Raw genomic sequence first — 27139 nt, forward strand, 5'->3', positions numbered from 1 at the left:
TTCAAAATTCTCTTTACAGAAGTGCATTGCCAAAACGGAACAGGTTGCGCTTTACGCAACCGGTTGCGGTCCTTGTTTTTCAAAATTCTTTTTGAAAGATTTGAAACTGCTAAAGCAAAACTAGTCGCGTTGTACGCAACCGGTCCTGGTACTTGGTTTTTGAAATTTATTTTTGAAGAATTAGACACTGCTGAAGCGGAACCAGTTGTGCTAAACGAACCGGTTGCCCTACCCTAGAACCAATATGAAAATTACAATTTTATTCAATTTGGGATTCCTTTTGATCAGATTTTAGGGAGTTATTTTTGCATGAATTTAACCTGCTTTCCAAGTATTTTTTGGTCTTCCTAATATCTATATAATCTCTCTTTTACTCCTAAATTTTGATGGCTTTTCAAGGAAAAACATTCTTAGATTTAGAGACCCTTTGAGAAATATTTTAATTCAAAAAATCAAATCTGATTTATCTTATTTTATTTTAAGAGCACACACATAAACACAAGAATGATTTGGGGTGATGTTTTCCATCTGATCAAAATTGGGCATATTGAAGATTCAAAGATTTCGAGAAGCAGGATTTTATTTGGCTTCATCTAATTTAGAAATCGAAGGAAAAGGCAGTTTTGATCACACTTTGAAGAAGTTAGAGCATTTATAGAGTGTTCATGATCTACCCCACAATGATGATCAATTAAATATATACAATCACAAAAAAATATAAATCATAAAGTAAAATTTGAGAGATGACACGAGGTTTTTAGCGAGGAAACCTGATTGGTGGAAATCAATTGACTTTTGCAGGCTTGAGCGAAATGGTTCACTATTGTTGAAGTAAAGTACAATGGACTATGTCTCAAGGTCACACCCACTTTGCTCTACTAAGAACCAATTGTTGAACATCTTCAACTTTGCGACTTCCTCATCCAAACACTATTAACTTCAGGCTTACTCCCTTGATCCATATAGAAGATTGATGCTCCGTTTAAAATATTTTCTGTATTTTTTGGTGTTTGGTTGTCAAAAAATATTTACGGAGAAAAAAATATTAAAACGTGACAAAAATAACTTATTCACTAATTTTTAGAGAGCTATTTTACACGTTCCACCTAATGAACTCGACTTTAACCTCGACATAAACCTTTGTCAAACACTGAAAAATAAAATTAAAATAAAATATTTTACCTAAAAAAAGAAAATATTTTTTTTCGAAAATATTTTAGGTCGAAACAAGCGGAGCCTAAATTTATAGGGGTTTGTGCTCAATATTTACTTAATTTTGAGCTGTTTTAACAAGCACACAAACAAACACAAGCATAAATTACATTTACGCAAAGCGTAGAGCACTGAGAAAGTGACATCCCAACATTGTAAACTTAAAATGAAAAATCAAGGAGATTTTATGGTGTCTCAAGGAGAATAATGGTTCATTATTTCTGATAAATAGTACAATGGATTCTAATTTTTTTTTTTTTGGTTTTTAAACTTAATACTTCAATTTCCACTACTTTTTTTTATAGCCGAATTCAAATTTGAAATAACAAGCAACATCAATCATTTTAATAAAATTATCATGTTCTTGTTTTTTAGGTGGTAGTTTACTTAGAAAAGATCGCCTCTAAACGACATTGGTACGTAACTATTAATTGCTTTAGGTTGGCAACTTAATGATCCATGCCCAGAAAAGAAATAAGACTCAATTGAACATAAGACAAAGAAACTAAAAAAACATCAAACCACATTTCATAAAGTTTAATTATAATTCAAATTTAATTAGATATAAAAATTAATTATATTCGGGAGTGTCTTATATTTACTTTAATTTTATATTTTCGATTTGATTCCACCAAACATAATAAAAGTGTTTTTTCAATTCAAATTCACTGCACTAATCAATGCAAAATGTGCACCCGCTTTTTGCACAAACAGCTCAAAACAGGAAAAATACAGTAAAAATATTAGTGAGAATTTGATAGTGAAGAACAAAAAGAGGTCCCCCTTCTTTGACCGGTAGTAGAGAAATGTTACTTTTGGATAATTTGGTTATTTCACAAACAGCTCAAAACAGAAAAAATATAACTAGAAAAAGAAAAAAGAAAAAGCAAAACCAAAATTGGACAATTATTTATTTATTTATATATATTGTTCATTGCTAGTTTCTAGTACTATTCTATGAGTAGTTTCAGTTTTGTTTTAGTGTGGTCCAGATCCTTAGACCAGTGGGATATTTCACTTAAAACCCTTTTTTAACCCCTAGCCTAGTAATTGTTGTTTACCAGAGAGAGCCCACTATAATATATATGGTAATATATATATATATATATATATTTTTCACATATATATGAATTTTTTATATATTTAATATCCCTCCTAAAATTATTAATTAGTTTCTAAAATTATCTGTGTTTTGTTTTTACTCTTTAAATTCCTTTAATAAAGTTAAAATTTCCTTGTTAATAGAAGTCACTTTAAAACTCCACTAAAAAAAAAGTAGATACAATAAGTTTTTTCTGTAATAAAAACGTTCAGTTTTATGTAGATGCAATTTAAAATTAACTTTGACTCAAAATATAAAAATACAGTCTAAAGTATTTTGAAACTAATTTTTTAATAATTTATAAAAAAAACTAAATTTTAATATTTAATAAGTAAAATATTTGACAATAAGTTCCTTATTGATAAACCGTGAGAAGGTTATGAGGTCATAAAAATGTACATTGTGCTGGATTTATCGTTTAAGAAGAGAAGAGCTGGTAGTAGAGAAAGCACTTTAAAAAAGCAAAAGTACTCCCTAGCTAGAAGCAATCTTCCTTCGCAGCCAGAAAAAAAGTACTTTAAAAAAAGTAGTCCCTAGCTAGAAGAGAAGAATAGAAAGCACTTTAAAAAAAGTAGTTCCTAGAAAAGTAGTTCCTAGGTAGAAGCAAACTTCCTTCACAGCCAGAAAAAAGTAGTCCCTAGCTTGAAGCAATCTTCCTTCACAGCCATATTTTATGATCATTTTCCATAGCATATTCCATCTTCATCTGCTGCGTTGAGTTTTGTGTGTGTTTGTGATCCATCTCCGGTTGCATCTCTGTTTCTACAAATTTATAAGCTTCTCTTCTTAGAGGTACCTCACTAACTATACCTTTTAGTTTCTTCACTACTATTAGTTGTATATAGCTTTGATCTCTACTTCTGCTATTTGTTTTATAATAGACCAGCACAGCCTGATTTCATCATCATTTTCCATACCATATTCCATCTTCATCTGCTGCGTTGTGTGTTTAAAACCAGACCTGGTTGCATCTCTGTTTCAACAAATTTATAAGCTTCGCTTCTTAGAGGTACGTCACTAACTATCCTTCCCTTTTAGTTTCTTACTAATTACTACTATTAGTTGTATATAGCTTTTATCTCCAGTTCGCATTTCTTTTATAATATTGATTGGAACATCTTTCTCAAAGATAACGGGAGGAGTTTGATCGAGTCGCAATCTTATTTTGGAGAAAAATATAAGCATAAAAGACAAATGATTGTCAATCGAATCCTTCGGAACATAACACTAATATATATATATATATATGTATGTGTGTATATGTATGTATCTCTCTCAAATTAAAGCAAGAAAGGATGAATTTAATTTGGATCAAAAAGTCGATATGAAATACATTCATTCCATAGCAGTATCAGAAACAACATCCTTCTCGGGGAGCAATTCCACTGCGGTAAGGAAAAAAAACAAGGGGCAAATTACAATGACCTCCAATGAGGTTTGGCATAATTGTAAGTAAGTATGAGGTCTGTCATTTTGTTACAAAGACCCTCTTTAGTCAAATTTTGATGTGAATTTACTTATCCGCCCTTGTTATTATATTGTTAAAAAATCCTAAAATATCTAACTACGTTAAATTACATATTTGCCCATTTTAATTTTAATTTTAAATTTTTTTTCCTTTCCTCTCTTCTCTGTTCCACCTCTCCTCCACCCTAATCCAGACCCATACCCCCACCTCCTCCCCCAAGCATCACCGGCCATAATTCCCCATCACAGCCACATCTAAAAGCACATATATATTTATATATACATATACATGTATATAACCCAAAGCGACAAAGGCCATGGCTTTCTTTTTTTTCTCATCTTCTGTCCCGCCAACCCAGAGCCACGCCATCTCTTTTTGCCACCTTCACCGGCCACCACTCCCATCACCGCCACACCGGCAACCATCGAATTGGGTGGATAGAGAGAGAGAGAGAGAGAGAGAGAGGGTTAGAAGGAGAAGTAGGATTGCTAAATTTGGTAGCCGCTGGCACCGGTGATGGAGCTCACTCACCTCGCAGTCGAATCTGGCAGCGATCCAACCGCCATTCAACGTGTCCTAGATCCAACAATTATTACGGTGAGTTTCACACACACACACACACACACACACACATATATATATATATGCAACAAACAATTTTCAGAGAAAAAGATCTAAAAACCAATCTTCTCGTTCAAACAACCCGAATCCACCACTTCAGTCATCTTATCGGCCATCTAAGCAAACCCTGCTTCAATTCGATGTCTGCCGCTTCCAGAATTGAGGCTCAAGACTGACTGTAAATATCCCAGCAATTTATATATCTATATCTATATATATATATATATATACACACACATTAATAACTGAAGTTCTTAGATAGGTGAGTGAGAGAGAAAATGAGAGGGGGAGATAAAAGGGCAATTTTGTACCTTAAAACAAAGGATTTTTTTTTTTTTTAATTTGATGACACATTAAGGGTAATAGTGTCTTTTTACCTTGTTAAAGGGTATTTTGATCATTTCAACTAAATTTTTTGACAAAAAGTACCAATTTTTGCATGGAGGGGACGTCTTTGCAAAAGAAAATCAAATTTGAGAGAGTATTTGCAACAAAATGACAAATCTCATATTTACTTGCAGTTAAGTCAAACATAAGGGGTTATGTGATTACAAAAAAGTAACAAATGATGCAGTATTTGATAAGTTTTTAATAATGGCCTACGAAGAATCATAACGTACATTAGTACTACTTTATTGGTTATATAAAAAACAAATATAGACACGTTTTTTTTTTTTAGTTAACCCGGGTGTTTGGGATGACACGGACCTTTAAGGCCCCTCAATAACCCGACTAATTCCTGAGGATTAGGAAGAGCACCTCCCCACTCGGGTCGGGTAAGTTACTGTTGTGACAGTGGAGACTAGCCACAAAGAACATCTAGCGGGGCTTGAACCCCAGACCTTGAACTTACTAAGCTCCAAAGTCTAGTGAGTAAACCGCTGAACCATATCCAAATGAGTAAACCGCTGAACCATATCCAAAGTGAATTTTATTTTATGTTTTGATATTTACAAGATATTAGAAATACATAACTGATTCTGAAAAATGAATACCTAGTGATGAATGTCAGAATTGGAAGTGTTGATAAATGAAATTTTAATGCTGATCAGTCCAATTAATCAATTTATCAAATTTTTTTTTAATGTTAAGTCATGAATTACGCTTCATAATTGTAATTAAACATAAACAATGCAATTTTTAAAACACTTTTTTAGGAGAAAAATCAAATAACCCTCCTCTATTATTATTTTCGTTCAGAAAACTCCCACTAAAATTAAAAACTCACTAAACTAAAGAAATGGCTATAAAGTTACCACATATCCGTAATCGACCCGTGACTGACCCGTTTATTAGGTTATGAAATGATAAAATTAATCTTATAATTTAAAACTGATATTTATTATTGTGAAATTATGAAAATACCCTTTATAAGTTGGTTTTCTTCGGCGACATCTCTGGCCAAATTCCGGCTACCGTCGGCTACCTCCCCATCTCGAAACCTTAATCTTCCGCAAACTCTCAAACCTCACTGGAACCATCACCAGAAAGGAGAAAAGGGAAAGTACAGGAGGGGGAAAAAAAAAGGGCCAGCGAACAAGGGATTGCTACAAGCATCATCTCACCCAAAACCACACACATATTTTGATGTTTTATGTATATAAACAGAACAAATGCGTTTCCCAGGCGTATTTAGTAGCTTTCGAGACTTCAAATCATAACTCAATACACATTGAATAAACCCTAGAAGTAGAAGATGATCAAATTAGAACTCATTAATTAAGGACATCAAAGCAGAAGACCGCGCTGAACAAGTCGCTTAATCGTCGAAAAAAAAAAGAAAAAAAAAAAAGAAAGGGAGTAGAGTAAAACAATAGGAAAAGTGTATCTCACAATCTAATTTTGATATCCAAATGACGAATGCACAAAACCCTAAAAATTTAAAATCACCGCAACTATGAGAGCAAGAACGAGTCCATTACTAAACGACCTATCGATTTGAAAGAACAAATGCATTATATGTTTTATATAAAGAGAGATACATACATAAATATATATATGTGTGTGTGTGTGTGCGCGTGTAGAGAGAGTGGGGGAGTTTGCGGAAGATTAAGGTTTCGAGATAGGGGAGGTTTTCGACGGTAGACGAAATTTGGCCGGAGATGTCGTCGGAGAAGAAGACCAACTTATAAAAGGTATTTTCTTAATTTTATAATAATAAATATCAGTTTTAATTTAATATTAAATTATAAGATTAATTTTTGCCATTTCACATCCTAATAAACGGTCCGTAACGGATATGCAGTAACTTGATAATATTTCTTTAATTTAACATTTTTTTAGTTTAGGGAATTTTTAATTTTAGTGAGAATTTTTGAATGAAAATAATAATAGAGGAAAGTTGCTTGATTTTTCTCCTTTTAAAAATCATCTCTCTAACAATTGAATGTTGAATTTGAAAACGTGCAAAAAATGAAAATACACTCCTAATGATAACTTCAATTTTCAACGCATCCAAAATACCCTAAATAAATATGTTTTTGATATTTATTATTACTTGAAACTAAACTTTTGAAAATCACTATTTCTCTTTAATTATATATTAGTTTTGATTGTTTGTTGAAAAAGAAAATAGACTATTTAAAATATTTTGTTTAATTATATTTCCCTCTTTCATGTGTTGTTTATTTTCCCACTCTCCAATTAAACAAATGAAAACCCAAACTCGTTGTATAATTTATTAGGGTTATAATGACAGCACCATATTAGTTTAATCCTTGTATAAAGTAGACATGCAGTTTTGTGACTTTGTCATCCACTCCATAGGTCAACACGAAGAAGGCCCGTTTTATACTATGTTATTTTTATTTTATGATCATTTTATAATTAGAGATCAAATTCAATGTCTAATTTATAGTGATATAATTATAAAACCACCATCACTATTTTTTATTATATTTATGACACATTAATCATGACAGAATATGAAGAAAAAAATCATAAATTGATTAATTGGATTGATTAACACCATTTGTTCTTTAGCCACCAATTTTTATGAACGAAATATATCACCGAGTATTCAATTTTTTAAAAAAAAAAATTATTTATAGTTTTAGCAAGAAAATCAATTTTTTTAGTGGAAAAATAAAAAATTTGAAATTTTTGGAAAAAAAAAATAGAAAAAAAAAAAATCATAAATTGATGATTTCGACACATCAGCACCATTGATTCCTTGGTCAGCACCTTGAATTCCGACATTCATAGCCTATTGTTCATTTTTCAGGAATCTTATTTATAAAAATAATAATTATTTTTAATCTTACAAGAAATTATAAATTATGTATTTTTCTAATTTAAAATAATTCAATTAGGACACTTATTTAAGAACCAAAATATGATTTTTCACTTTAGTTTTGATAAATAGTAACAAAAGAACAAATCATATTTAAGGAATAGTGTATTTATTTGTTCAACCTAATTACTTATGCTAGGGTATATTTTTATTTTATGCACATGTTATAACTTCTGTTAAAATTTTTTATGGAAATTTTAATGATTTTTTTTAACACTGCTTATGATAAAGGGATTTATTATTATGTATGTGTTGAGTATAGCACTATACTATGTTGTTTTCTGAAATTGTTTATTTTTAATTTTTTTTTTTTTTAACTTAGTGATGAAACTAAATGCTCAGGTTATAAGGATAAGATTTCATAAAAACTATCTTTACCATATTTTATTAGATTTTTGAAACATAAATGATGAGTTGATGACATAAAATTGAAAAAAATAATCAAAATTTTATTTAATTTGACCGATCAACACCATTACTTTATTCATTAGCAGTATATTATATTCCATCATCATTGCCAATATTTCATTTTTCAAAAAGTTATATATTTTGAGTAAGGATTTATAATGTCTTTTAGTTAAGAAAAAATTATTAATTGTTAATTTTGTTTTTGTGCACCAAACTTCAGTGGAGGTAATGTGTGTGATTGCCAACTAGGAAAAAAAAAAAAAAAAAATTTATTTTTGTGCAAGTGTACCATTAGGATTGAATTTTAAAAAAGAACAATGATTTCAGAGTTTACTTTTAATTAATTAAATAATTTTATTTTTATTTTTTTAGGTTATTACATATGCGTTAGAGTATAGTAATATACTATGGTGTTTGATGAAAATTTTCTGTTAGTTTATAGGGTATTATTTTTTTTGAATGATCATTATTAGCTTTTATTAGATTTATGAAACATAAATGATGACGTAAAATTGAAAAAATAGTCAAAATTGTATAATTGTACTGATCAGCACAATTACTTCATTTGCCAAAATATTGTCTTAAAGTCATCGTCTTACAGTCATCGCCAATATTTTATTTTTCAAAAAATTTGAGTAAGGATTTGTATTGTCTTTTAATTCATAAAGTTTTAATAATTATCTATGTTGTTTTTGTACTAGGGTACTATTAGGATTGAAAATTTTGAAAGAGAATTAATGATCTCAAAATTTAGTTTCAAATAAATATAAAAAATAAAAATTTATTTTTACTTATGTATTATATATTTGTTGAGTGTAGTAGTTTATCCTATGGTATTTTATAAACATTTTCTATTTTAGTGATGGAATTAAATGTTCAGTTTAGATGGATAAGATTTTTTTTAAAACAATGTTTTCTATTTTTTATTAGATTTATGAAAGATAAATGATGATGTAAAATTTTTTTAAAAGTCAAAATTTTATTAATTGAACTGATTAACACAATTTCTTCATTCGTAAGCACAATGGCCAATATTTCATTTTTCAGAAAATTTGGTAAGGATTTATAATATGTTTTAATTGAGAAACATTTACTGATTTTTTTTGTTTTTTGTTTTTTTGTGCAAAGATACTATTAGGATTGAGAATTTTAAAGAGAAATAATGATCTCAAAGTTTTATTTTCAATTAATAATAATAAATAAGTCACTTATTTTTATTTATGTTATTACATATGTATTGCGTACTAATTTATACTAGTACTATGGTATTTTATGAACATAAAATTAACTTAGGGATGAAATTCAATGTTCAGTTTATAGGGATATGATTTTTCAAAACCATCTTTACTATTTTTTATTAGATTTATGAAACATAAATGATGATGTAAAATTGAAATAAATAATTTAAATTTTATTAATTGAACCGATCAGCACCATTACTTCAGTATATTATCTTATCGCCATTCCCAATATTTAATTTTTTTTAGAATTTTTTTTTTAAGAATTTATAATTTCTTTTCATTTAGAAAAATTTACTAATGGTCTATTTTTTTCTTTTTTACAAGTGTACTATTATGATTGAATTTTTTTTTAAAAAATAATGATCTCAAAGTTTACTTTCAATTAATATGCATGCCATGAGTATACTAATATACTATGTTGTTAGTAATATAGTAGGGTCAAGTGTATAAAACACTCTTTATACTTACAGTACATATCACATCCTTCGCGTGCAAAAAAATACTCCTAAAATTTTAATTTGGTGCAAATAGGTCCCTCTGATAAATTTAAGTCATAAGTTGACTAAATTACCCTTACGAAGCATTTTGCAAAATATATAAAAATAAATAATTTTGTAAAATGATAAAAAATGATACTATTGGAGGATGTCGGTAATGGACAAGTAAAGATAAAAATAGAAAATAATAAAAAATAGAAGTATAAAAGAAAATTAAATAGAAAAATAGAAAAAAAAAAACAAAAAAAAAATGTAAAGTAAAGAAAACAAATCTGCTCAAAACTCCAAAAACCAATGCACACATTTTTTTTTTTTTTTTTTTTTAACAGTGTTGCTATGAAAAAAATAAAATAAAGAAAAAAAATTAGTCAAAAAGAATAAACTAAAATCTCAAAAAATTCAAATAATTTTCAAATATTCAAAAAAAAAAAAAAAAAAAAAAGAAAGTTTAGAGATATATATATATATATATAAAAAGTTCCAAAAAAGAAATATATATATATATATATATATATATATATATATATATATAAGGTAATATGCACATAAAACCTCTATACTATGAAATTAGTAGCATATATACATCATTGGGTATTTTTTGAAGAGTAAGAGCAAAACAAGTAATATAACACTAATTTATGTCAGAGGGCTATTTTTGCACAATGTGAAAAGTTATGGGTGTTTTTTACATACTTTTTCAAATAGTAAGTAAAAGTGCTACGCAGAGTATACTTTAGGGGTGTTTTTTGCACTTGTTATCATGAACTAAAATTAAAAAAATAATCAAAATTTGATTAATTGGATTGATAAAAAATGTTGCTTCATTCATCAGCCTAATGTTGTACTCATTGCTAATATTTCATTTATTAGGAAATTTGAGTAAGGATTTATAATGTTTTTTAATTCAAAAAAAATTATTTATTGTTTATTTTGTTTTTGTACAAGCATATCGTTAGGATTGAAAATTTTAAAGAGAAATATTGATTTCAGATTTTTTAGTTTTAATTAATATAAAAATTATTTTTATTTAGATTATTGTTTAGGCATCGAATGTATACTATGGTGTTTTATGAACATTTGTTAACTTACCGATTAAATTCAAATGTTGACTTTACAGGCATATGATTTTTAAAAACTACCTTTACTATTTTTATTAGATTTATGAAACATAAATGATAACATAAAATTGAAGAAAATAATTAAAATTTTATTGATTGGACTGACCAACACCACTACTTCGTTGGTTAGCACAATATTTGAAAAAGGATTTATAATGTATTTTAATATTTAAAAGAGTTATAATATTATTATTATTTAATCTTTTTTTAGTGTTGGACAGACTTGTAACATTATTGTATTACCTTTTTTTTTAGTGTTGGAAGAATTATAATATTATTATATTACATTTATTTGTGATTGAAAGATATATCATATCATCTATATCAATATTATTACTAAAAGTACAAAAATTTGTATCCAATTTTGAATTTCTATATAATTTTGAGGTTTAATCCTACTATATTCTATATCTATATATATATATATTCTGTACTATTATTATAAATAAAAAGAATTTAATCCAATTTTGAGTTTCTATCCTATATTTATTTATTTTTTAAGAAGTTTTTTTTTTATTATTTGTTTCTATAAAGAGTTTTTATTATTTTTATAAAAGGTTGCCTTATGTAATTTGGAGTTAATATTGTTATTATTAAAAAATAAGAGTTTTTAGTTCAATATTTATTTTTTACAAAATAGTTTTAATTATATTTTTAAAATAGTTGCCTTGTGTAATTTGGAGTTTTATTATTATTATTATTATTATTATTATTATTATAAAGAGTTTTTTTTTTTTTTTTTTTTAAAGAGTTGTTTTATATAATTTGGAGTTATTATTATTATTATTATTATTATTATTATTAAAAAATAGGATAAAAGAGTAAATTTTTATTAATCTTTCTAATGGGATTCTAAATGTGTAAGAGGATAATAAATTGATTTCTCTAAATATTTAAAATTTTAATGACTCGAAACAAATTACTAATTAATTATTAATAATAAAAAAAAGTTATTTTGTTTCCTTTAAATTTTTTAGTTTACCACGTATCACATGTGTCTTTTTCTAGTTTTATTAAGTTTGTGTACTTGGAGAGAGTTAAAGCAATTGGGTAACTTTATTAAAACCTATTATTTTATTAAATTTATATAATTATTGCATTTGGGTAACCTTGTCAAAATTTATTTGGAAAGACAAATATATATATATATATATATATATATATATATATAATGCAGCACATGCATACACCATCTGCGATAATCCAACCACATCGTTATATATATCCCAGATGACGTATGCATGTGCTGCATTTAGTTTTCTCTGTCTTTCTGATCCATCTTTTGGTGTATTGTTGGAATTTGAGACCCCTTACTAGCTCTGTCTAAACAAATCATTAATCTTCTTAGAGTCACGTCCCCAACTATATATCTCTTTTAGTTTCTTCAATATTAATAGGTGTTGATCTTCGTACGTATTTAATTTTATGTCATTTGCTTTATATTTAGGTAAAAAAACAGCTAGGGAGTTGAAAATGGAAGTCATTAATACTGTGGTGGGAAAGATGGTAGAGGTACTTACAGAGCGCTTTTTGGCATCCATGGGCCGCCGAATTGGTTATGTGGTTCACTACAAGAAAAATATCGAGGATCTCTATGCTCAAGTCCAGAATCTTAGAGGCGTGAAGGAGAGGATTGAAGGAAAAGTCGAAACAGCCAAGAAGAATGGAGAAGTCATTGAGAAAGATGTTTTGAATTGGCTTTCGGAGGTGAATAAAAAGGAGGAAGATCTGAACAGATTATTGGCAAACAATGAAAATATCAAGTCATGTTTTGATGTTGGTTCAAGGTATCGGCTTGGTAAGGAAGGTAAAAAGTTGTTGTCTGATGTTTTGGGGCTAATAGAGCAAGCCAGCAAGTTTGATACTGTTGGACGCCCTGCTCCTTTGGGTGATATTTGGTACACAGGTGGTACCACAAAATTTGAGCAGTTTGAATCCAGAGAATCCGTTCGTAAACAGATCATACAGGCGTTGAAAAATGATATGATTTACAAAATAGGAATACATGGCATGGGAGGTAGTGGGAAGACGAGAATGGCAGAAGAAATTGCCAAACATGCTAAAACAGAGAAGCTTTTTGATGAGGTTGCCAAGGCAGTCTTCTCCCAAAATCCAGATTTGAAAAGAATTCAAGAAGAGCTTGCAGACTGTTTAGAACTTTCATTCAAAAAAAATACTGAAGTTGGGAGAAAGGGGGAGCTGTGCAACAGACTGAAAAATGGGAAAAAAATTCTTGTAATAATTGATGACATTTGGAATGACAAAATTAACCTGGAGGAAATAGGAATCCCATCTAGCGATAATCATATCAAAGTTTTGCTAACCTCTAGGGAAGAAGATGTGTTCAGTCGGATGGGGGTTCAAGAAAACATCCCAATTGGGCTTCTACAGGAACGTGAAGCATGGTACCTATTTAGGAAAACAGTTGGAGATTTTATTGAACCTTCTCATGAAGTTTATTCTGTTGCAGAAGAAGTGTGTAGAGAATGTGGTTGTTTACCATTGGCAATACTTGTAGTTGGAGCAGCACTAAGGGAACAGAAACAAAAGCATACATGGGATGATGCACGTGTACAATTGAGAAATTGCAGGGGAGAAAACATCAAGGGAGTGACCAAGGAGTTGTATTCACGCATAAAGTGGAGCTACGAGTTTCTAGAGCACACAGATGCTAGGTCATGCTTTCTGCACTGTTCTTTGTTTCCAGAGGATGCTGAGATTCCAATTGATGACTTGGTGATATATGGAGTGGGAACGAGGTTTCTTATGGACAGCTCACATCCAATGAAAACAGCAAGAGATAGAACAAGTGTGTTGGTTGATAACCTGAAGAAATCTCATTTGCTATTAGAAGGTAAAAGCAACGACTTTGTTAAAATGCACGACATCATTCGAGATGTTGCCATCTCAATTGCATCAAAAGAAAAAGGATTTCTGGCAAAAACAGATGTCCGAGAGTGGCCAGAGAAAAATGAATATGAATCCTGCAGGGTAATTTCATTGAGGTCCAAACAAATTTGTGAGCTTCACTGTGAATTACAATGTGCAGAATTACGCACCTTGGTATTGGAATGCAACACCTATCCTAAACCTCAAGTTCCAGATAATTTTTTTAAAGGGATGAAAAAGCTAGAAGTTTTAGATTTGTGTTCCGTGCGGCTGTCATCATCACCTTTAAATCTGATCAACCTTCGGATGTTGCGACTCTATAACTGTGAACTGCAGAACCTAGATTTTCTCAAGGAACTAAGAAATCTTTTGATACTAAGCATTGTTGATTCTGATCTGAAAGAGGTGGCTGTGGAAGTAGGGCAGTTGACTAACTTGCGGTGGTTGGATTTGAGCCGTTGTGAAAACATCAAGATCATTCCATCAGGTGTCATAGAAAGTCTATCCAAAATTGAGGAACTGTACATTCCACATAATTTTGGGGAATGGGGGGTTGAAGGGAATGCAAGGATTGATGAACTTAATTCATTGACCTGCTTAACCACTTTACAAATTCACATAGGAGATGGCATGCTACTGCCCAATGAGCTCTGCTTTAAGTCCTTGAACAGATTCAAAATATCAGTTGGGAGGACTAAGCGTTTTGGGTATGATGAAAAAGACTTAGGAGCACGGATGTTGAAACTTGATGATATTAGTATGAGGAAGGAGTTCAATATTTTGATTGAGAATGCGGAAGCACTTTTTTTACAGAATGTGGAAGGTTTAAAGAATGTGCTTCAATGTGGAGATGGAAAAGGGTTTCTGGATTTGAAATATCTTAGAATCGAGGACTCTAGTGACATGGAACATCTACTTGGCAGTCCAAAATGGAATTTTCAAAGTCACGGTGCTTTCAACAGATTAAGTGTGTTAGATATTAGACGTTGTAGAATGAAATTTCTCTTCCACGTATCCACGGCAAGAGCTCTTCTACAACTCCAAGAATTACAAATACGGGAATGCGAAATCATGGAAGAAATAATTCTAGATGATGATGAGGAAGTAATGAATAATGTTACTTTTCATCAATTAAAGAAAATGGAGTTGTACGGACTACCAAACCTCGTAAGCATATGCTGCACCAATAGGAAGAAAACGTCAAGCACGGATTGCAATACTTCCGACCTTGCACAAGCTTTCTTTAATGAAAAGGTATGCTCTGTTGCTCAAAACATATTTTATTCATATACCACTTGGAAGTATACTTGTTGTACATAATTAATTAGCCTATTTCAAAAACTGGTATATGCCTTTGGAGTCTCACTTCTCATTCTCTGAATTTTTCACCCTCCAGCATCAAAAGTTTGGGCCTTGGGGCACCATTGGTGTGTTTGGAATCACTATCATTGCTTATATAATACAATACCATGTGAATGTCTAAACAATCTATCTATATATATATCTATATCAATGTCAATATCAATATCAATATCTATATTTATATTTGTATCTATATCTATATCTATACTATTTTATTATTCGAAGTAAAAAGAGTTTTAGTATTTTAGAATTTCATTTATTAATATAAAAATTATTAATTAATTAATTAATTTAAAAAAAGTTTTAAAAGAATTTCTATAGAACTCTAACATAAATTCTCTATATATTATGAGTTTTTATTTTTATTTTTAATTAATATAAAATATAAAATAAAAAACTCAAATTACATATTTATTAATTAATATAAAAGAGTTTATATAAAACTCTAACACAAATTATCATACTAATATTAAAAGTACAGTTTCACTATTTCAGTATTTATTTATTTATATCAAAAATATTTATTAATTAACATAAAAAAAATTTATTAATTAATATAAAAAAGATTTTTAAAGAATTTCTATAGAAATCTAACACAAATTTCTATACAACTTATATTATAAGTTGTTTAGAACAGTTTTTATAAAACTCAAATTACCTGTTTATTATGAGTTTTATATTTTCTTATAAGAGTTTCTATAAAACTCAAATAACCTATTTATTATTTTATTTTTTAAAAAGAGTTTCATTTATTTGTTGAATATTATTCATTGCAAAAATAAATATTAGTGAATTGTAATAAAAAATAGTCTTGATTTTGATATTGTTTTAGGACCAATATTATCATTTTGGCAAATATTATTCCTACGTATATAATTTTTTATATGGCTCCAAAGATTTAGGTTTTTAGCCTTTAAAAAAAGAGCAGACTGTGTGTTAAGTGTTGGTCCATCAAGAGTACATAGAAAAGCTTCCAAAATAGAGTAAGTGTAAGCGAGCCTTTTGTGGTTTATAAATTGATGAGTCCATATTTTCTCCCTCTTTAACATAAACTTAACCTGTATCAAGTACCACAATGATATTATTAAAACACACCTATGATGGAAGAATAAAATAAATAAGAGTTGTTTGATGCTCACCAACCCAGAAAATATATCCCTTGCATTTTGAAGTGATTGCAGTCAAAAATAGTGAAGGGGAATTAAATAAGTTTGTTTGCAAAATTTAGTAATAAAGTTTTGAAATAACGAATTTTGCAGGTTTCATTCCCTGCTTTGGAGGCACTGGAGGTAGGAGGATTGAAAAACATTACAGCAATATGGAACAACCAATTATTCCTAGGTTCGGAAGCAGCAGAAGAATCATCCTTTCACCAGCTAAGGAACATAAAGATACTTGAATGTGAGCAACTGGTAAATGTGATAATTGCATGTCAAACAAGAGAAGGAGAAGAAGAGATAACAAGTGATGAAATTATTGTGTTCCCTCATTTAAAGAATATGGAACTTGAATGTTTGTCAAAACTCAAAAGTTTCTATGGGTCCAAAAAGGCAGCAGTCGAGAATGACAATATTTCCGAAGCACTCTTCAATTACACGGTACGCACTATATATATATATATATATTTTCAATTACATGGTCCGCACTATAAATATATATATTTTTTTTCAATTACATGGTACACACTATATATATAAATATATATGTTTTTTTCAATTACATGGTACGCACTATATATATACACACACATATATTAACTCCAAATTAACAAATATGCAGTATACATAACTTCAATTCTTAATATTTAGAATTCATGCTAGGAACTTGGAATTCAAGCTGTTCAGCCCATAAAGCTTTAATTCTAAAGAAAAGAAAGGAAAAATTTGGGGAAACTCAAGCAATTATTAAACTAGAGAATTTAAAGGGCTTCTAAGTCTTGTGGAACAGAAGCCCAATAACAAAACCCATAGCCCTAAACAATTTATAGAAATCCACATTCTTAGAATAAAATTTGACCCCAAGTACATGGGCTTTAAGGCTGATAATATTAGCTATTTTTGTGAAGCTCCTCTTATATGATAATATTTTCTCAATTGGTGAAGACACATCATCACTATTACATATGTGGTTCTGGCCATGGCAGAACGAACCCAAAATCCAAGATCGCAGACCCACGGCGTCCTGTCGTAGTGGAGGTCGTTGTCCATGGCGCCGTAGTCGGTGACGGAGATGGAGGTAGTTGATTGGGGAATCAATTTTGGGTTTCGTGTTTAGTGAAGTTATGTTGGAGAATTCTTTTAATGAACTAAAACCATCAAAACAGATTTCTTTGTGAGTACTTTTTTTTTTTTTTTTAATCTAAGAAAAAAGGAGAAGAAGTATTTATAAAAATTTAGGCCACATTTATGGTAGATATACATATACACATATATATGACAAATATATAAGTTGGTCAATCACAAAATAAATTTTTCAATAAATCTTAAACAAAAGACTCAAATTACCTGTTTATTATGAGTTTTATATTTTCTTAGAAGAGTTTCTATGAAACTCAAATAACCTCTTTATTATTTTATTTTTTAAAAAGAGTTTCATTTATTTGTTGAATATTATTCATTACGAAAATAAAAATTAGTGAATTGAAATAAAAAATAGTCTTGATTTTGATATTATTTTAGGAGTTTGAAAATATATTGTGACAATTTATATTCATTGGTTATTAATAAATATATCAGTGTGATTAATTTAAAGAATTAAATTTTAATTACTATTTCAAAAAATAATTATTTTCTTACTTCGTTGAATATTAATTTTTAAATTAAATTTTACTCACCTAAAAGCATGTATCGTTTTACTAGTAGACAAATGACAAAAGTGGCAATGTGAATTAAATTTTCTCCGTGTCTATTCTTTTCACTTACTTACAGGACTATTTTAAATTAAATCATTTAATATTAATCTTTATTGCATACAAATTCAACTTGGAATTGAAAACTTGAATGAAAAATTAAACGTATTAATTAATTGTTAAATTAAAGAATTTAAAGGTCTTCTTAGTAACAGAAGCCCAAGAAAGCCCATAACCCTAAACCATTTATAGAAATGAATAAAATTTTTAATAGCCGAATATAGGACCATAAACGATTTTTAAAAGCTTCCGCATAGACCCATTTTCCAACAGCTGGGTCCACAACCAAAATCTGGGAACTCTCAGATTCTTGCTACAACCTCTCATTCTTAATTGTTCAGCCCGCACTTCTTGCCTTTGCATTTACATCTTTCTGCAGGGTTTCATTTTGCCTCTTGGGCTTTGGTTTTTTTTGTTCGTTTTGATTTGCTGCCTTCATGCCCAGGTTGTTCATTTTGCTAGATTCACTGTGTTTAAATATAGCTCTTTATATTTTGTTTTCTTGCTTTTGGATATCACTAGGATTCCTTCAAATATGCGCACATACACTACGTAAAGAGTTTATGAAATTTCAGTTGCTCCATTTTGAAGGAAGAAAACCATGTGATTAAGTCAAGTTATAGACATAATTTTCATCTATATATATATATATTTTGATAGTTAGGAAGCATTGGATTAATAAGTCCTCCTAGAGCAACAATTATAATTGGTTCAAGAGACATTGTCTCAATAACTTATAAAAATGTAGACCACACTTTTATATTGTAGAAGAATATACATACGCGTATATAAATTCGTCAAGAACTGTTTTGCAATTAATGCTAAATGAAATATGGAGTAATAAATAAATAAATAAATAAAATTTGATCCCAAGTACTTGGTCTTAAGGCTGATAATATTAACTATTTGCATGAAGCTCCTCTTAGATCATGAAGCACACTATTATCAGGCTTATGTCCACTCAGTAAAATTAGCTATTTTTGCATGCGGCTCCTTTTAGATGGTAATATTTTCTCAATTTGTTTTACCCATTATATTTAGCTTTGAGGAAATCTTAATTTATTTTTTTTGTAATTTTTTAACTATTTAATTATATGCTAATTTTAAATGAATGGATAATTCAACATGTTGCATTATTATTATTATTATTATTATTATATGTGCAACTTTTTTAATAAGAAGGACCAATATTATCATTTTGGCAATATTATATGGCTCCAAAGATTTTGGTTTTTAACCTTTAAATCAAGAGCAGACTGTGTGTTAGGTGTTGGTCCATCAAGAGTACATAGAAAAGCTTCCAAAATAGAGCAAGTATAAGCGAGCCTTTTGTGGTTTATAAATTGACGAGTCCAAATTTTCTCTAAACTTAACCTAAACTTAACCCGTATCAAGTACAATAATGATATTATTAAAACTCACATATGATGGAAGAATAAGATAAATTAGAGTTGTTTGATGCTCACCAAGTGATTGTAGTCAAAAATAGTGAAGGGGAATTAAAGAAGCTTGTTTGCAAAATTTAGTAATAATGCTTTGAAATAATGAATTTTGCAGGTTTCATTCCCTGCTTTGGAAGTACTGAAGGTAAGAGGATTGAAAAACATTACAGCAATATGGAACAACCTATTATTCCTAGATTCGAAAGCAGAAGAAGAATCATCCTTCCACCAGCTAAGGAACATAAAGATACTTGAATGTGAGAAACTGGTAAATGTGGTAATTGCAGGTCAAAAAGGAGAAGGAGGAGGAGAGATAACAAGTGATGAGATTATTGTGTTCCCTCACTTAAAGATTATGCAACTTGGAGGGTTGTCAAAACTCAAAAGTTTCTATGAGTCTAAAAAAGCAACAGTCGAGAATGACATTATTCCCCAAGCACTCTTCAATTACACGGTACGCACTTTTTATATAGTGATCTATATATATATATATATATATATATATATAAACTCCAAATTAGCAAATATGCAGTATGCATAACTTCATTTCTTAATATTAAGAATTCATGCTAGGAACAAGGAATTCAAGCCATTCAGCCCGTAAAGCTTTAATTCTAAAGAAAAGAAAGGAAAAAATGGGGAAATTCAAGCAATTATTAAATTAAAGATTTCGAATGGCTTCTTAGTCTTCTGTAACAGAAGCCCAATAACATAACCGCGATGGTGAGGTCGAAAAATTCACCCATACAATTAGAATCAAATCCATTCACTTAGGTTAATAAAGCATTCAACTTGTTTAGGAAAAATTCAACCACACAATTATGGTGGAACAAAACAAAAATTAAAAAGAAGACGATCAGTTTTATTCGTCCATGCTAGTCACCTAGTGCTGGTGTTACAGTGCTTCAAGATAGGCTTAGTTGTCCATCGGTAACGAAGAGAATTTGACAAAATATGCAGGCGGTAATTAACATTATCATTACCGTCAACGTCCACCCGCCTTTCCCATAGGTTCTGGCCATGGCAGAACAAACCCAAAATCCAACATCGCAGACCCACGGCGTCCTGTCCTAGTGGAGGTCGTTGTCCATGGCGACGTAGTCGGTGACGGAGATGGAGGTAGTTGATTGGGGAATCAATTTTGGGTTTTGTGTTTAGCCCTAGTATGAATCTGGGATTTTCGGAGCCACAAAGCCAAAAAAAAAAAAAAAAGTCCAAATTATTTGTGCTAGTCACTTTGGAAGAAGAAGAGTGTAGAAGAAATTGCCAAATCAAATGGGTACTGTTATGGAAACTGAGAAGAGTCGATGCAATGCGAGGAAGAGACGAGGATATGATTGTGAAATTGAAGTTGCGATGTGAATTTTAGTTGCGATTTGTGAGTAAAAAAAAAGGAACTGCCTGCTTCGTTGATGCAATGAGAAGAGAAGCAAGATTGACGATGTTGTTGTTGGGACGGAATTCCTGCTATTGCGATTCACTTCGAACAAAAGAAGAATAAAAAGTGATGATGTCTGCAATTTGGGTTTCAATTGTTGTTGTGATGCAATTTGCGATACTGCAATGTGCTCTGAGTTGGCGGCTGCGGCGGTGGTGATGGTGGCGCCCCCACCCTCCTGCCCGTCAATTGCTTCAAAACCGACCCCTTCTGCGGCAGCCGGAATTTGGCAGGAGATGTCGCCGAAAAAGAACATTAATCGAATCATGGTTTCCAAGGAGAAGTTGGGACGACGCCGAGCCAAGTCGCCGGATAATCTCTAATTTGACATTTTATATATATATATAGCTGATAGAACAAGATGCGAGGTGGGTGGAGTTATTTTTGTAATTTCACAATAATAAATATAAGTTTTAATTTAATATTAAATCATAAGGTTGGGCCGGGTATGTAAGAATTTGATAGCATTTTTTTTTTAGTTGAGAGAGGTGTTTAATTTTAGTGAGAGTTTTTTTTAGACAAAAATGATAATAGAGGGAGGTGGTTATATGATTTTTTTCCTTAAAAATAAAAAGAGAATAATATTATTCAAAAATTAAATGGGCCCCTCTATATTGCTAAATTTTCTAGTTTCTACTATATTCATTGATTATTAATAAATATATCAGTTTGATTAATTTAAAGAATTAAATTTTAGTTACTATTTTAAAAAATAATTAGTTGCTTATTAGTAGAAAAAGAGCACGTGACAAAAGTGGCAATGTGAATTAAATTTTCTTGGTGTCTATTATTTTCATTTACTTAGTTACTTGCAGGACTATTTTGAATTAAATCATTTAATATTGATTTTTGTTGCATACAAATTCAACTTAGAATTAGAAACTTGAATGAAAAATTAAACACATTAATTAATTGTTGAATTAAAGAATTTAAAGGTCTTCTTAGTAACAGAAGCCCAATAACGAAGCCCATGGCACTTCTTGTCTTTGCATTTACATCTTTCTGTTCATTTTGCTAGATTCATGGTGTATATTTTGTTTTCTTGCTTTTGGTTATTACTAGGATTCCTTCAAATGAGCGCAGATACACTACGATAAGAGTTTATGAAATTTCAGTTGCTCCATTTTGAAGGAAGAAGACCATGTGATTAAGTCAAGTTCGACATAATTTTCATATATATATATATATATATATATATAGATTGGTGCGGTTAAATTTCGAGCCCATTTAGCTCACCCTTTAAAAAGGCGCTTTTAATTCCAAGCCCGTTTAGCCCTTTAAAAGCACGCTTTTATTATAAAAAACTGCGTTTAGTTGCGTTTGGAAACTATTAAGAACATTTTTAATGATACCAAACTAAGTCAATTATGTCCTTTTTTTTATTTTTTATAAAGATAATTACACTCATTCTTTAATTAAGTTACTATTATCAAGTATGGTAATATTCTATTATTAAAGATTATTATTGTAAAATTAGCAATAAAAATATTTAAAAAACAATTGTTACAAAATAAATTAAAACTAATTTAATTGTGAAAAGTAGCTGCTATTGATAAAAGTGCGCTTTACATATCAACCGCAACCCCAAAGAGACCAAATTGCACAACACATCAACTTCTTGACTTTTCCAAAAATACAGTCTCCATAGATGACTGATAGTGGGGTGTAGTGCTTTTTCTAGCCCAGTTGCTAGTGTGGACCCAAATCCATTCTTCGGGTCTCGTTGGATCTCTCCTCCGGCCCAAGTTGACTATTTGATGCGTTTTTTGGAGGTACAAATCTTTCCATTGGATTTGTTTATTCTTGATAGGATTCATCACAGATTCACAAGTGAGATTCTAATTAAAGATTATTTGTTAAACAACAATTATTTTGATTAATGAATGACTTCATAATGGTAAATTTGATTCTTTCTTATTTTATTTTATTTATTTATTATTTTTTTCCTGGAGAGATTCAAACAATTTTATATATGGAGACAACATTAAGTAATCTACAAAATTGAATAAACTGTTTACCAACTAATTAAATATTGGTATGTGGTATGTGAGACCCATTTAAATACAAACATGCTTGTATTTGCATGAAATGGTAATACTATATTCGTATTGATGAAGTGGTCATAGAGAAATGAAGACTTGAATGTTAATAGAGAGTTTTCTCTTGCTTTCCCTTTTTTCTTTATTCTTTTATTAATAAGGTTAGAAGATTGATGTTTTGCAGGTCAAGTTCCCTTGTTTGGAGAGCTTCGAGTATAAAAGATGTAAAAACAATGTGAAGGAGATATGGGACGGCACGGTTCCAACAGATGCTGTTTGTAAACTAAGGGTGTTGAAAGTGTATGATTGTAATGAACTGTTAAGTGTTGCTCCATCAAAATTGCTTGGAAGTTTCCACAACCTAGAAGAACTTAGTATATGGTGGTGTCGCTCCTTGGAAGAGGTATTTAAGGTTGAAGGAGGGTCAAATGCCAAGGAAGGAATGGTTGCAAGAGATACAGATATAGAAAAAGACTCGGAGGACAATCTTGTGTTCCCTCAATTGAAATCTATATACTTCAGGTTTTTGCGACGGCTGAGGATTTTTTACCGGAGGAGTCGCATTTATGAATTGCCATCCTTAAAACGTATGGAAATATTTTTTTGTCCCAAATTGGAAACGTTTCCTTGCCGAGTCACTGCCCCCTCACAATCATCCTCGGAAAAGGTACGCCATATCCTAAATTGAACATGTTTTGTTTTAGAAATGCCTATTATTTAGTAGTTAAAATTTAAAAATTGACAATGAAGAACACAATGCAACGTTAGTTTGTTATTCCTAGCTTCAGAAGTTGGCAAAGCAAAGCACTTTTTTTTGGTCAAATCTTTCCATAAAGGAAAAAGAATTATATATATATATATATATATATATATATATATATATAATATTATGATATTACTATATATTATGATATGATATGATTCATATTAGAAAAGGTTAAGAATAAATTAAATTTTATGCACCCCTAACATACTACTTTTGAAATTTGACCATTACTAGTATTATATATATAAATAGGCCTTACGTATTAGAAAGAAGTCATTGCATATCTGCATTGACGCATAGTTTTTGAATGAACCCACGATTTAAAAAATTTATGAATGAACCCACGATTTAAAAAATTAAAAGAAAATTTTTAAAAGGAGAATGTTAAGTGCAGGTGTGACAATATTTATCCTTTGAATATTATTGAGTGTTTTTTTTGTTAAATTCACCTGAATTTTATTTTAATAAGAAAGTCCAATATTGAGAAGAAAAAAAAAAATTGTTAAGTAATATATATTATGATATTATATGATTTTAAAATATAATATCATATTATGATATTATATGATTTATATTCGAAAAGGTTAAGAATAAATTAAATTTTATGCACCCCTAACATACTACTACTTTTGAAATTTGACCATTTCTAATATTATAGTTTAAGAAGAATTATAGTGATCTGCGATATATCCAATGGTATTAAACTTTTGATCCAAAATTACCTTACCTTGCCATTATTGTCTCAAATAGCAGCTTCATGTGGGATGCATGTCCAGCAACCCATCCATCACACTTGAAACTCCTTTTAACTGAAAATTTAATAACAAAATAAGTTTTCTTTAATTGATTTGTCTGTACGTTGCTTTTTTTTCATCAAATTTTACCTGCTTCAAACACTACTATATAATCTGTGTAGGTTGCTTTTCCTGTCTTGGAGGATTTGACACTCTCGCATATGGATGGAAGCATCATCTTTGAAGATATTTTGTATGGCCATGTCCCAGCAGCCTCATTTAGCAAAGTTAGAAAGCTGCAGCTGAAAAACTGCAGCGTGCTTGAAGATATTTCTACCTTGCTGCTACAGGGGTTTGAAGTTGTTGAAGAACTCAATGTGGGATTTTGTGATTCATTACAAGTTGTCTTCAACCTTGAAGGACTTGAAGACATCAAAAGAGGAGCCCCTGAAATAACAAAGTTGGACCCCTACCACAACCTAACATCTTTAACAGTTGAATCTTGCAACAGCCTGAAATGTTTATTCTCACTCTCAATCGCAAGAAATCTCACAAATATTGAACAACTGAGTGTTAGTTGGTGTAATGCGATTGAAGAAATAATTAAAAATGAAGATCAAGGTGAAGAGGATGGTGCCATGGATGAAATTGTGTTTCCCAAGTTACAGTCTATGCACCTTTACGATCTACCAAACCTCACAAGTTTTTGTTGGGCAAATAATGCTTTTAAATTGCCATCCCTACAAAATGTTACGCTGAAAGGATGTGACAAAATGCAGACATTCACATCTGGACAGATAAGTACACCGGTGATAAAATTATATTATGAAGATATAGAAGTGAGTGACCTCAATAATTATGTGCAGCAGCGTGCTCAAGAAAGGAAGGGTAAAATATGGAAATGACATGAAACTTTGATAAGAGATTATATATATATATATTCTTTTTCCTACATAGTAGTGACAAACTATTTTTTTTATTATAAATATTATGAAGTTTTATCCACTTGTGTTTAATTCAGGGATTGCGATGTATAAGGATGATGAAGAAACAAGTATTGGCAAAGAAAAAGAGTCTGGAAACCATGATGAAGAAGATATTTTGGCAAATGAGTAAAATTAAGGTAATTCTATCTTTTAATTTTTATTTTTCTGCATCTCACAGGTTTGGAAAGGTGGGGAATCTGCTATTTTTTAAATTTCAAATTGATAATGTGTGCTGTCAAATCTTCATTCAACTTAACTTTTTTAACCTTTTCGAATATGAATCAAAGTACAAGATAATGTGTGCTGTCAAATCTTTACCAAAGAAGGGGAAAATAAATAAAAATAAAAAAAATCCTTAGATTGTGCTAGAAATTTGATCACCTATTTAACGAAAAAAAATAATAAGAAGAAGAAGACGACATTTTGGTCACTTAGATTTAACTACATTTTAAGAGGTTTCCTTTTTTTCTTGTTTTTTTCCCCTAGTGTTTTTCACATGGTTGTGGATGGAACTGAGGTTTAAAATTCTGAATTAAACGAACAGAAAGAGGTGGATTCCTTCAACGTCATTTTTACTACCTGAATCACGTTTTGACCATTTCTTTGTGTCAAACTTTATATGTTATGAAAAAAAAATAAAAAAAATAAAAAAATAAAAAAAACTTCATATATTATGAAAAAAATGACCACATGGATAACCACATTTTTTCTAGTTTCTACTATATTATTTACCACCTTATTAGGACAGTAGGATTTAGGTTGGCAAATTTGGTGTCTAAATTTTGAGTTTGTAATATATTTTTAGTTTGAATTTAAAAAGTCAGTGTCTAATTAGTTGCTGGATTAATCAACTACTATTTAAAAAAAAATAACATACAGGGAATGCATGAATCATACGTATTCACATCCACACTAGATTGGTGAGTAAACATATATGTGTTAGATTAACATATTTGGTGAATCTGATTGATTTTTTTTTTTTTTTTCAGTGATCATTTTTGGACAGGCTAGTATTTGGAAGTGGAAGTAATTTTACTACAGTTACCATCCAAGTGACTGAAGTAAAAAGGTGGCGGATCCAATCCTTTGGGTTCTCTCTTGCTACTGCCAAGAAAACATAATGGCCTTCAATTCAAGGGGCACCAAATGCTGACATGCAATTTATTTGGGGACACCAAAATTGGAAGTTTCATATATGATTTATTGTTTGTTTTCTCCCATATTCTTTTTCTGCTCGAGTGTGAATACCGTTGGTGTGTTTTGCTGAAGATTGTTTAGCTATGGTTGAACTGTATTTTATTTATTTATTTTGGTATGGAGTTATGGTTGAAATATGTTTGTGTTACATGATCAGCTGAACCATTTCTAGTGTTTTGTGTGGATGCATGCTTCTTCTTCTTCTTCTTTTTTCTTTTTTTTTTTTTTTAAGTAAAAATATATTAGAAAGTGTCCAACAAAACCTGTTCCGCTTCCCCCCATCCAAGGATCTTTTTTTTCGCTTTTGCCAAACGCACAACAAACACAGAAGGGTGCCACCCTCCAAAAATCAAGTGCGTGGGATCACACGAAACACCCTCTCCAAGCGTCAATTCGAAGACACCAAACAAGTCAAAAAT

The 27139-nt window shown here is 30.2% G+C and overlaps 1 protein-coding gene across 3 annotated transcripts; it reads left to right on the forward strand.

The window, feature by feature from the left end:
- The first annotated feature begins 2921 nt into the window (after positions 1-2921).
- LOC132303282 (probable disease resistance protein At1g12290) lies at positions 2922-26868 on the forward strand. 3 transcript variants are annotated; one of them, XM_059800491.1, is made up of 9 exons: positions 2926-3106; positions 3196-3323; positions 12407-15102; positions 16470-16808; positions 19676-20014; positions 23222-23704; positions 24720-25425; positions 25559-25660; positions 26513-26868. In XM_059800491.1, exons 3-8 carry the CDS (start codon positions 12433-12435, stop codon positions 25651-25653), a joined length of 4632 nt encoding a protein of 1543 aa, XP_059656474.1. In that variant the 5' UTR covers positions 2926-3106; positions 3196-3323; positions 12407-12432; the 3' UTR covers positions 25654-25660; positions 26513-26868. The 3 variants fall into 3 exon arrangements, with proteins under 3 accessions (XP_059656476.1, XP_059656475.1, XP_059656474.1); XM_059800493.1 differs by lacking the exon at positions 16470-16808 and having other exon boundaries at positions 2922-3106; XM_059800492.1 differs by lacking the exon at positions 19676-20014 and having other exon boundaries at positions 2925-3106.
- The last annotated feature ends 271 nt before the right edge of the window (positions 26869-27139 follow it).

The sequence above is a fragment of the Cornus florida genome, unplaced genomic scaffold, assembly GCF_030987335.1.
Source record: "Cornus florida cultivar Cherokee Brave unplaced genomic scaffold, ASM3098733v1 CherokeeBrave_3.0.0_Hap2_Chr04, whole genome shotgun sequence".
Classification (NCBI taxonomy): domain Eukaryota; kingdom Viridiplantae; phylum Streptophyta; class Magnoliopsida; order Cornales; family Cornaceae; genus Cornus; species Cornus florida.

Bases quoted from the DNA above. Each gene is read 5' to 3' on its own strand.
- LOC132303282 (XM_059800491.1), top strand. From the start codon at position 12,433: ATGGAAGTCATTAATACTGTGGTGGGAAAGATGGTAGAGGTACTTACA. The intron at 20,015-23,221 runs GTACGCACTTTT...GATGTTTTGCAG, and splicing joins AAGCACTCTTCAATTACACG to GTCAAGTTCCCTTGTTTGGA. The intron at 23,705-24,719 runs GTACGCCATATC...TAATCTGTGTAG, and splicing joins CACAATCATCCTCGGAAAAG to GTTGCTTTTCCTGTCTTGGA.